The 12,631-nt window shown below is 42.0% G+C and overlaps 1 protein-coding gene across 1 annotated transcript in view; it reads right to left on the minus strand.

Annotated features, from left to right (window-relative positions):
• The window catches only part of PDE3B (phosphodiesterase 3B), an 83,286-nt gene extending 73,250 nt beyond the window's left edge, over nt 1-10,036 (minus strand). Inside the window, exon 1 of the mRNA XM_021525581.3 lies at nt 8,817-10,036. Within this exon, the coding sequence (XP_021381256.2) occupies nt 8,817-9,815 (999 nt within the window). The 5' untranslated portion in view covers nt 9,816-10,036. The remainder of the gene's footprint in view (nt 1-8,816) is intronic.
• Between the last annotated feature and the right edge of the window lie 2,595 nt (nt 10,037-12,631).

Raw genomic sequence — 12,631 nt, forward strand, 5'->3', positions numbered from 1 at the left:
TACTGCTCCATCCTATACTAACTATCCTTGCTCTACCCTATACTATTATGTTAGGAATAATCATGTCATCATTAACGATATCTTTACATCTGTGTCTCAGTGCCCTTTTGTATGGACAATCTCAGTGGAAACAGTAAAACCTGGACCAATATTCATCTTTCCCTGAGCAAATGAAAGTCTGCTTCTTGCAGATCCAACTGGCCAAGAGGAAAGCTGTGCTAGCGTGCCTTTGCTCCTTCCAGTCTCAGCCAATTCCTTCAGGGCACTCGCTGCCAGAGCAGATGGTGTTTCAGAGGCACAGCAGGATCTAAACTTTTCCAGCCTGCTAATCACACCTTCAGGTTTCACCACAAACTTCCCTTCCTTTCTACTCACACATCGGAACATAACTGCTTGTACCTGCAGAAATGCAGTATAAATAAACTGAAATTTCATTCTATACTATGTAACAAGGGAGGGAGAATGTATAGGAACTAGGGAATTGCAAGAGCAGGTATGGAAGAGCCTGTGGGTGTATTTGCACATCACACTGTCTAGGTGGCAAATCAAATGAAATTAAGACCACTGTGAACAGTAATCAACATAATCACTTAAGAGTTCTCTCAAAACACATTCCTTTTTTTAAAGTTAGCATCATTAAACCACACTGACACTGGGTTTTATTAACTACTAACAACATCCTATGAAAATAGAGATCTATCCCTGCCTCAGAGAAAGCTCACAAAGTTCTAGAAGTACAAGCCTTGGCCACCCCACAGGCTTCACACAGGAGATAATGAGGTATCTGAGAGCCACTGTTGAGCAGTCATCGCATACTGAAAAACAGAAGGTGTGTCAAGGATGGAAACTCTGCTGGATAGCCAGAAGGTACTAGAAAAAAACTCCTTTAAAAACTGTGCTTCTTAAATTAGTAACTTTAGAGTACTCTGAAATTTAGAATTCTTTTTAAAGAATCAACTAGGCAGTATGAACAAAATTATATTCTTGAAGTGGCAAACAGGTATCACACAACAATACTTAGGAGAAAAAAATAAATATGTTGTGATTGAACATGCGATATCAACTGATTCTAAGAAAAATAAAAAGACCCTAAATGGAAACACAAGCCTTTAGTTTTAAGTCAAAGTAGAAAAAAAGTCATGCAGGCAGTAAACCCAGTAAAAGTATGTCTTTTTTACCCTTTAATTTAGCTCCTATCTTCTTAAAGGGCATTTATTAATCAAAAACAAATGAAGCATGACCAGTCATGAAGGTTAAAGAGACATGCTAATACCATAGTGCCTATGCAGGGAGTCATAATTAAGCTGTTATTTCAATAAAACTCAAGAAATTTCCCTCTGATAACTTAAGCTTTCACACACTTTTAGAGACGTTCACTCTATATTATGAGCTTTGCTGACAAAAGCATCCTGACAGTAGATATTAACAGGCAGGTGTGGCACAGGCTTGCTGTATCACCACCCCTGAGAGATACAGTTCTCCTGGGGTGGGGGAGCAGCACTGCCTGCTTTGGCAAAATGAATGAACTCACCCCAAATTAAACCCCATTCCTATTTCTGTAACCATCATCAGCATGGATACAGCTGTATCCAACATACCTGTAATGCCATTTCACACCAAAAAGCCTGGGACTTTCCTTATAAAAGAGGGAAGACCTCTCAAAACCAAATCCAAAGCACTCAAATACAGCCTCATATGGTACCCTTTCTACAGTATCTTGAATAGCTTAAAAATAGGAAATTATAGAGGGAAAATGTCATTTTCATACTTCATAAAACAAACTTTTATTTCTCAAATGAACAACAAATGGAACATTTGCTGCAAACATGCCTTTAATTTAGTGAAGGTATTTGGGTTTGCATAAAGGGACACTAAGGTTGGCAACCCAATACTGAGTAACAAAACTTGTCAACATTACCATTTGATCAGGCATTGAATTGGAAATATGCCAGTTTTTTTCACACACCCCTGTACAAACTGAAGTGAACACTGATGGTCACAAATGTTCTGCATAACAGCACTGTTATTCATAAATATTGAACTATCAAACAAATAGAAGGATATTAAAAAACTACTTGGGTATCTGTGCCCTGGTCTGGCCCACTCCCAATAAATTTGCACTTGTTTCAAAGGAATGTGCTACATACAAAAGCTCTGTCTGAAAAAGTGAGGATGGCCCAACACATCAAAACTTACTCCTCACCAGCTGCCCATATTGATATCAATGATGTCCTTCTCCAGCTGAATGATCCATTTTCAAATAGAACACTGCTCTGGAAGCTGACATTTTGTTTCCGCAGTCATGCCTTGTTATGGCCCTTCCAGTTCCTAGAACAGTTTGTTTTGCCACACTCATCAATAAGGCCATTCACTTCTCCCGTCTTCCTTAAGCACAGAGTTCCCTGACCTATTTCTTTCACAAATATCTGTAACACTTCCCTTCCCCAAATATCATCATCTGCCAGTTTACTTGTTACCCTGTGAACTCTCATTTATTAACATCCATGGCTCCTGTCTGTTTCGAAGGCTCTAGCACAATTTTACTGCCACTGGATTCCTAAAGTCATTGATCCTTTTTATGCTTCAGCAACCATAATTCAGATATTGCACAGTCTGCCCTGACTAATCCAAGCCTTAGCTTTAACCTTAAATTTTCATTTCTGCTACTGAGTTGCAGGAAATCCCCCCCTTTTTTTTTTCTTTTCCCATCATTAAACTTTATTCTGTAGTGTCGTTGCATCTTGTTAAGCATTGTTTTCAGCCACTGGAAAAGGCATGTGGAAATTCAACACTTCCTTTCACCCTCTTTTATTCTCATCTTCAACTATTCTTTCAGCTTGTTCTCCACACAGTTTTATCCTGAAAAATCAGTGAGATTCCAGGAAAATATTCTATGTCTGTAGCCTCCTGTGGTCTGTCCTCTCTTTTCTTTTTTGGCAGACAGAACTTTTCACATCAACAATAGAACAGACTACATACCCCAATTTCCCTGCCTATAATCCCCAATCTTTGTACAAAAAAAAACCAAGATTTACTCTTTCCCGTCTTCAGCAACTGGTATCTAATAGTTATATTTGGTTTTGTTGAGTGATTTGTTTTGAGGGTGGTAAGGCTGCATGAAGTCTTCATTTTATAGTATCAGAAAAGCCAGGAATAAAAAAGCTTTTTTAAGAAATATAAATTTCCAAACAAATGTCACATAAGGTCCAGGCTGTGACAGACTCCCCACCCCACCTGCATCATTCTGGTGTTCACTCATGACATGAGACACTGTCATGAGGATTCTGAGAGTTGAGCTCACACTGCAGACTTGCCCTGCATATTCTGTAGGGTTTCTTCACTTCCCATTCATGTTCTTTTCATAAAATTTGCAAGGATTTGATCTTGTAAGGCCAATTTACTACAATCAATTCCATTGCTCAAGTTCAATTATTAGAATAGTACTATCAGGCATATACATGCACAGACATACATAGTGTCAAAATATGAATTTTTCTCAGGAAAATATACCAAATTTCTTGCCATTCTCTTCCCTTTCATATTTAATCTTCCAGAATACACTGTTCACAAACCCCAGCATGGAAGTTGCCCCTCTTTTTCATTCTAGAAACTTTTCTGGGCACCTTTTGTTTCTCATCTCTACAAGCTTCTTTCATAAATTTAAAACATCTTCCTGGTCCAGGCTGAATATTAGTACTTTATGCAATTTATTCTGCTATTTTAATTCAACACAGTCAATCATGCAGTTGTTGGAACTGTCTCTCACAGCTTCTTTCATTTCTTTCTTACTAATGCTCTGTAACATGCTTCCCTCACCTTCCAACAAATTTCTCCAGCAGCGGTCTTTGATCTCCTTCCTTTCTCCAGTTATATTTTCTTTCCAGGAAAATGCACCTGAAGCAACATCAAACTGCTTTGCTACACAGACAGCTCAGAGACGCTTTTGCCTGCTTTGACTTATGCAGAATATAAACTGCCACCAAGTCTTGGATATCTAAAAACCAGCTTAAGCTCAACTTAGCTAACAGAGATCTTAAGGGCACTCAGTCTTCCTAAAACCCTTCTTGTCATTCTCAGTGGTCCCAGGTGAAACTGTGCTGGAGGATAACATCTTAACTCTGACCTCTCTACAGGCAAACCATGATTCAATCATCCTGTCTTTGTGATGTAATACCACAAGGGAGAGAGGGAGAGAGAGGGAGAGATGGAACTTTTACCAACTTTTACTTCTCATTTCACCTTTCATCTAGCTCAATATATTTTGCCAATGTCAGAGAGAACCAGACAGAAAAAAGAGAATCCCACTCATCCAAAATATGGTTGCAGAAACAGTTTTCCAAGTCTGTTTCTTTCGCCATGCAATCCTTGTCTTTGCATATTTCTCATACTCAGCTGCATCCCATTGGATTGATTCCATTCACAGCTGAACACACACTGCTACCTTGATTTTTTCCCCCATAAGACAAACCCCAGAGACAGGAAGATTTGGTGAACAACAGAAACACATCTTGCCATGTAGGTACAGCTGTGGTAACAGTCCTTGGATTCATGAGTGGGAAACTTCAAACAGCAAAGAACTTTGTCAAACACACAGAAAGGAGAATTATATTTTGTTACTGGCTGCACTCAACAGGTAAAGGTTCACCTGCTTCTGGGTTGCAAACAGCATCTGAGTGTAACAGATACTAAAAATCTGTTTCAGTATCAGATTATAAAGTACACATTAACAGACAGTTTCTACACTAGGAAGTCTATGCCCTGAAAACTTAAGGACAAAGTGTAATTTGTTTCACAAATAGGTAACAGACGCAGATGTAAATTTCATGACATGAGCAAATAAGGAACTGCATTAATTTCAAGTTACACAAATATTCCAGACTCCTGAAATCAAGTCCTGATGTTCCTAAGGTAATACATCAAAGGTATGATATAGCTTGGAACAGAAACTGGGGAGAGGTGGTGGTCAATCCAATTCTAACCACAAGACAATTCTTCCTGTAATTAACAGAGTGCAACATGAAAGCAGTCTTTGTCCATGAAATATTCCAGCTTTCCTGCGTGTTTGAACCTAGTCAGATAACCAGAAAAAGTGTGTGTCAGTTCTGTTTGCAGACTGTTTTGGACATGTATCATGTGTATTTAATTAGGAAGGCCTATTCTTTACTCAAGGAAAAATATGAATAATCTGTCTTAATTCTGAGAAGCTCCTATATAAGATTTCCTACACATAGGTGTTTGCTCTCATATACATGTCCACTATCAAGTTAAGGGGAAAAAAAAAAGTCTTACTACGATATTTTTCAGGACATAGTGTTTACAACATCTGCAATACTGACGAGCACCTTTTAGATTCCCTGATTTGGCTTTCAGACCAAAAAAATATATAAAATTAAGTGCTAAATGTGCAATAGTCAATAAAGATAAACCCTTTGATATCAGTAGCAATAGGTAGAACTAACAGATTACCATCCAATTAATACTTGCAGTCAAAATATGATGTACACAAAGTTTGAAATACCAACTAATACTGCAGTCTTACTGCAATTCCTCTCTGGGTCTGAGATGAATATTGAAGTAAGAGCACATACTGCCTGTTTACTGCTAAAATCCTATCAATTTCTATTGGCAAAAGTGTTAATGTAGTGGAGCTCAGAAAAGGCACTGCCTTTGCAAAATTTTTAGCTGTAATTTGAGTCATATTGTTTCCCACAATGTGTATTCATATGTTTTGATATTGACATTTAAGTATACTTACATAAAAACATAATCTGTTCAAGTTTATTTCCTCCCACCTCAAACTAAGTTGCTAGACATACATACTGCAGAAGAGACACACACAGCATGAATTTAGACACTTTGATTGCTAAAGTAGATATAGATACTCATAGAAATTGTAAGAATAATCTAATTTTATCAACTTTCCAGCCTTATAGTGTCCATACCTACTGAAGTCCAGAAAGCAATATCTAAGTATTTGCCAAGAAGATTACTCAAATTTGCAAGCTTTTTCAGGACCATGCTTACAGGGCCTCTTTCCACTTGTACCCCAGAAAAAAGATGATCATTCCATCTAATTTCTGTGTGCATGTGCTGCTGGTTGTACATTCCCCTGTGTGTTAGTATTCCATCCTGTTCCCACCCCCTCCATGCACACAGACCCCTTGTTGGCTGAAAAAAAACCCAACACCCAATCAAATAAATATAATTATTTTCTTGTATACTTAAGTAGATAGAGAGTACATAGAACCTCAAATCCACGTTACTGAAAATTTAAGGTCAATACTAACATTCTTTATTTTCATCAAATAATACCTAAAATCTACACAAAATTAGATTTTTTTTTTTTTTTAAATAAGAACAATCAGCCACTGGAATAATCTCCCCAGAGAAGTAATGGATTCCCCAACATTGGACAAGTTCAAGATTTAGCTGGACAGGGTGCTGGGCCAACCTGTCTAGGCAGTGATTTTGCCAAGAAAGGTAGGCCCAGATGATCCTTGGGATACCCCATTGACCTGCTGTTCTATATTTGACATAAACTTCTTCTACATGTAAGAGGTTTGTGACAATCACACAAAATACATCTAATAGAATCACAATAATAACTTATCTCTCATTCATTAAAGTATTTCTGTCATGGTGGACCAGCAGCATCTTCCTAACTATGTTCATTAAATTCCTTGAAATATTAATATTGGAAAAGAACCACTGTACTGCTTTATAAAGATTTGCAAAATGTGTACCCAGCTCTTAAAGAAAAGCCACACAATAGATGCTCTCTGAAAAGCATTAAGTACACACATTCCTTCAGTTTCACGGAAGCAATATGAAAACCTTGTATTGTTTATTCAAATAAAGTCACACATTATGGGTTTACTTCTTCCTACCCCTGCCCAAACAATTGATGTTTTATCAGCTCTGCAATGTCTGAACTCTCTCCAAGTCAGACAGGAGATCAGAGGATTTAACCGGTGTTATCCTTGTAAAATTGCATATAAAATACAGCAGAGAACATGTATCTGTGGATCTCATTTAAACTGTGCTTAACAAAGCACAAATATATATTGTAAAGCATAACAGATTATTAGGAAAATTAAGAACTTCATATCTCTTTGTTGTTCACATCTAGTGATAACAAAGGTATCAAATTCTGGAAGTCTACCAAAAAGTTACATCTTATTATGAACATGTATGATTTAAGCATTGCCAATAAATCCTATGTATTTAGTTATAGCTGACATTTATGATATTGCTTGAAGAATAATGAATGCCCTAACTTGAAATATGCACATGCCTTTAAGAAGTGAGCCGAACGTCAAAGGAAGCTTTTAGTAACTTGCATATGAACAAATATCTTCTGTCATCTAGAAAGGTTAATTAAATCACATTTTCTGAGATTTCTGTGCTACAGACAAATGTGACAGCAAAGGATTGCATTTACTATCCAGAAAGGAACAGAGAAAATAAATTATTATATGATAGTCCCTACATATCTTAACTGCTAGCAAAATATTTTAATGTTTCTTTCATTGTATGCATTAGATAATTTGCAACGTACTGAATGAGTTATTTCTGAAGACTGTCCCAGCATACTTGCATTTTAACCTTTTATGCAGAAACAATTACTGTATTAATCACTGCAAAAAATTACTGTATTAATTCTGTTGGGCAAACTCAGGGGGGGAAATGCTCGAAAACTACTCCACCGCTTCAGATTCACTTCGTATTTCCTCAGACCTAATTCACACTCAATCACAAGACCTGCATTATAGAACAAATGTCAAGGAAAAACTAGAAAATTTCATTTGGCACCGATGACAGTAACAGAAGGGGGATTCTGCAGCAACAATCACTTCGCAGAAACTGCTCACTTGCGCGTTTATTAAATACACTTCCCTCATTCTCCCTCCTACAACGGGCTGATAATCCACTTGCAGCAGCCTCGGGCCAGTTCCAACACAACTCGATGTTCCCGCAGTTGACGTGCAAGTGCCCAAATAAAAACAAACTCCTCCACACGCACGGGGGTTTACGCTACAAAAAACAAGACTCATTGAAAAGTTTTCCGAGAGGTAGAAACCAACAGAGTTCCATTCAAGAAAATTGAGCGTTTCGGGCATCCCTCCAGCCCCTACTGAACAGCTCTCTCTTTAGTAAAAAGAAGTTTCTTAAAACCCATCAACCCCAAAGTAACGTTAACTTAGGCGGAGCGAGGAGCGGGGGGTGAGAGAGGGAGAGAGGGGAACAAACGACAGTAATCTGCAGGGCAGAAGGACAGCTGCCACTCAAACAACGCCAGCACTCGATAAATAATATCCCTCAAAACCTGCTATTTCTTTAGCACTTGGTAATGGTTTTGTCGATAGAAAGCGGGAAGAACCAGAAGTGCCGGGCAGCATAGAAAGCTGTGGTTTCTCTCGGAAAGGCTGCCAGACGCCGAGAAGGTGGGGGGCTTCGGAAAAAAAAAAAACCAAAATAACACGGTAACTGATAGCTGAAGCTGACTGGTTTGAGGTTTTGCTCTAATCAATAAGAACGGCTGTTTAATAATTGAGAATGCATAAAAGCGAACGAGCCTTCTGCTCTACACAAATACATTATTATGATTTAGCACCCACGCAGAAATAAAGGGTTATATCGATTCTGCAGAACCGAGCTGAGAAACCCGCTAAGGGACTAACATTCTCCTCCATTCCTCTAGCAGGAGTTTGTTAGTGAGCAGACATCCAGCACAGACACACACAGCAGTCAGGAAAAGCTATGGAGTGGCGCTCATTCCTCCCAAAGTTTCTCCTTCAAGTTTCGGAGAAACCTACCTGCTCTCTGGAAATGCAAGGCAACGAGGGTCTCCTAAACATTTTGCAGCTGCCGTAGTAGCTGACCGAAGTTTCCCCTAGGGACACGCAGCTAGATCTCCTCCTGGGTCTGATCACAGGCACTTTTTCCTCCACGCTGGGGAGCCGCGGGTGGCGGTGATGCTGGTGGTGCGCTCCTCGGCTCTGCGCCGAGAAGATGCCGTGCTCCCCGCCACAGAGTGCCAGGAGGCAGCCTGCCACCCCGACCGTGCCGGCCAGCAGCGGGCCGAGCGCTGGGGGCAGCGCCTGGAGGCTGCTGAGCGACACCAGCCACACCAGGCTGCAGAACAGCAAGACGAGGAGGCTCCGGCGCAACTTCAGGGAGCTCTGCGGCAGGGTCAGCGCAGCCACCGAGATAAGCACCGTCAGGAGCCTTCCTATGAACATCTGCGGCTCCTCTTCATGCCCCTCCGCGGGCAGCAGCCACTGCAGCGCCACGAAGTCCCCCGAGTAGCAGCACAGGGGCAGCGCCAGCAGCCACCAGCGGGTCGTGCCGCCGCCGTGCTCCCCGCGCCGGCCGCCGACCAGGTAGCAGGTGAGGAAGAAGAAGGCACAGGCGATGCTGAAGAGGGGGCTGAGGAAGCGGGTCAGGCACAGCAAGGCGTGCAGCGGCCGCGGGCTCCGCCAGCTGCTCTCGTCCAGCTGGTCCCGGGCGCTGCCCCTGCCGGGAAAGGCCAGGAGCGAGAGGGCAGCGGCGGCGGCCAGGACGCCCAGGGCGAGCCGAGCCCGGGAGGAGGAGGCGGTAGGGAAGAGCAGCAAGGAGAGGAAGCTCTTCGGGGGGTCCTGCCGCAGCGGGGTCGCGCAGCTCTTCACGTATCCGTTCCGCAGGCTCTCCGCGCTGCCGGGCAGCGCCGCGGGGGCGGCCGCCCCGCCGCCGTCCGGCTGCGGGCAGTGCTGCGGGGCTCTGCCGGCCCCGGCGGGGGAGGCGGCCGCCGCCGCAGCTTCTCGCTCTTCCCTCATGGTGGTCGGGGACGCGGCAGGGGGAGGACGGCGGAGAGGCGCGGGTCGCGCTAGCTGCGTCCCGGCCGCGCCTCCCGCATCCCCTCAAGAGAAGGGCGCCGGGCTGAGCCGCCGCTCGTCCCCCGCGGGCAGCGGCGTCCGCGGCATGGTGGGTGAGGACGGGAAAAAGAGAGAAAAGGTAAAAGTCTGGCTCGCCCGCTCGCGTTCCTCAAACGGCTCCGGCGGCGCGCACTCGCTGCCGCCTCCCAGCGCCCAGCGGCGGCAGCGGCCGCGGCCGAGCCGGCGGGGTGGGAGTGAGGCGGGAGCGGCCCCTCGCCCGCCCCCCTGCCTCCCCTCCCGTCTCCTCCCCTCCCTGCCTCCCGCCCGCCGTCCCGCCTCCCCCGGGCCCCGGGAGCCGCACTTCCCGCGATCTTTTTTAAAATATAAATCTGTGTGTCTGTGTCTGCCCGGCCGCCCCCCGGGGCAGCGTGCGGGGCTCGGGCCGGCCCCCGCCAGGCGCCGCAGCAAGGGACGATGAGGAAGCGATGGAGGGGCAGGAACGCTGAACTGGCGCGACTTTGTGCTTTATCTTGTCATCCAGCTTCGAGATGCCGCGGAAAAGTTGTTCGTACGGGCACAGAGTATCGAAGTGTTTTCCCTCTGAGGCGCATCACTTTTCCTTTTTTATTCCTTTATTTTTATTTTTTTTTTAGCACCCGAGAAGTAAGTATGGATCAGAGTAATTATCTACTTTTTTTTTTTTTTTTTTACTAAGTTACAGACTGGACCTCATTGCACGACCAGGTTTATTTGCACAGCTAATACCTTTGGAATGGATCAAAATAATAATTTTGGAACGGATCGTTGGAAGTGTTTAGACTGCTGTAAGGGAAAACAGGCAGCTAATGGGATTTTGAGTAATGCCTTTGCTCATTTGTTCTGTTTGTTTTTTTCTGGAAAAGTAACTGCTAAGCACTTCTAAATTTATTATACTTGTGCATGTTTACCTTGTTACTTAGAACAAAGGTCCTTTGAGCCACGTTTCCACAAAATATTGTACTGCTTTACTTACACCGGTTCAGAAATCAGTTTGAGTAAGTCAGTGGTTGCCCTTTTTGCTTTTTTTATTGAAACAAGGAACTCTTGAAATTATTTGGTGCCATTGCTTGTAATTCCCTCCCTTTGAGCAACCCCCGAGCAGCAGCTGGTTTGTGGAAGCTGTGGGTTGGCAGGAAGGGCTGCTGCAGGACACGGGCCTGAAAGCTGGCCATGAACAGAAATTGTCAAGTGTGATTCCTGACAGAAAATGCAGTATGCAATGGCAAATAGAGTAACTCCTGTACATGGGAGGGAAATAAGTAGTGATTTTTTTTTTTTAAAGGCAGATCAATCTGGTGGAATTTTAATACTATAGTGCATCTTCCTCTGTTAGAAATACCCATACACTCTTTTTCCAACAAAAAAAGAAAAAAATTCTCTACTGACTTGGTACAAGTAGCAAAGATTCTGTGCCATCATATTTGGTTCCAAAAAGTTTTTGAAAAAGGAGAATCTGTAGTTCCTTTGGGATTATATTCTTACATTTTCTTGTATTCATATGTTAGTGATATCAATTGGACCACAATCAAGTATACTTGTAAATGCTTTTAAGGCTGAGAAATACCTTGCTTTTATGCAAAGTCTTTAATTTTTTTATTCCCTTGAATTCAGCTGTAAATAAATGCATTCCAGAAATAAGTCGCTGGTGTAATCTTCATTTAAACACCTTTGAGTATGTGTAGCAGTGGAGACTGGGAAGTGCCTAAGGAAGACTACAGAGACAGGAGATCACATGATCCCTAAATACCATGGATGCAACCATCTGTGGCTTTAGCACGTTCTGAATCACAAGTGGTGTCTTATTCCTGACAGTTCTTATTAGGTTTTTAATCGTTTTTAGCATCTGCAGAATAGTACAAGAAAAGGTCCTTACTCAATGCAGCTTGACTACGCAAGTGTGAAATATAGTTGTGTTTTTAAAGTGTCCTACCTGTCTTAATTGATATTCTTCTCATTCTGATAGAAACAATGGACAGTTGCACTCTAGTTGCCCTGTTTCTTGAATTCATGATTTCATATCTTTCCTCAGTCTTGCATTTATTTTCTAAGCTGAAGAGTTTGGGCACATTTTTTTCAGATTCATGTTACTATTTTTTTTTCTTTTTTTGAGCACCACTACATGCTTTTGGAGCAGAGAAGAACAGAAGTTATACCCAGTATTCAAGACAGAAGTTCAGTCTAAATAATGCTTTCTTTCCTTATAATTCTTGTCTCTCGTTTGTTTTGGTTTGCTAGGGAAGTGAGACAGCAGATAAACCAAGCATTGTTGAAAGTGGTTCTGTTGGACATTGAACACTGTTTTCACAGTGTTAAGTATATAGATTCCAGGCTCTGTGCTCTGATTGTTAACATCTACATCCACTAGAGAATTTTATATGTAAGATTAGGGGATTTTTCTGTGTTTACATTACAGTTACCTACAGTAAATTTCACCTGCCTATGAAGTCAGCGCTGTGAGGCTATAAGCACATTCCCTCAGTCAGTAACTTTGTATTAACAAAGTTGTATTAAGTATATTTTACCACATTTCTATCTTTTTTTCAGTTCATTTATCACTAATTAATTAGCTTCAATTTCAGTGATGTGTGTGCTGAAGAAATATATACATTCCAAAATGTAATGGGAATATAGTTGTTCTTTAGTAATGTCTCTATTGCCTAACAATGCTCTTCCTACCACATTACAGGACGCTGTCTCGAGGAGTTTCCAATCTAATAATGAATTTCAATATAAAGAAA

This window comes from Lonchura striata, chromosome 6 (genome assembly GCF_046129695.1).
Source record: "Lonchura striata isolate bLonStr1 chromosome 6, bLonStr1.mat, whole genome shotgun sequence".
NCBI classification, from domain to species: domain Eukaryota; kingdom Metazoa; phylum Chordata; class Aves; order Passeriformes; family Estrildidae; genus Lonchura; species Lonchura striata.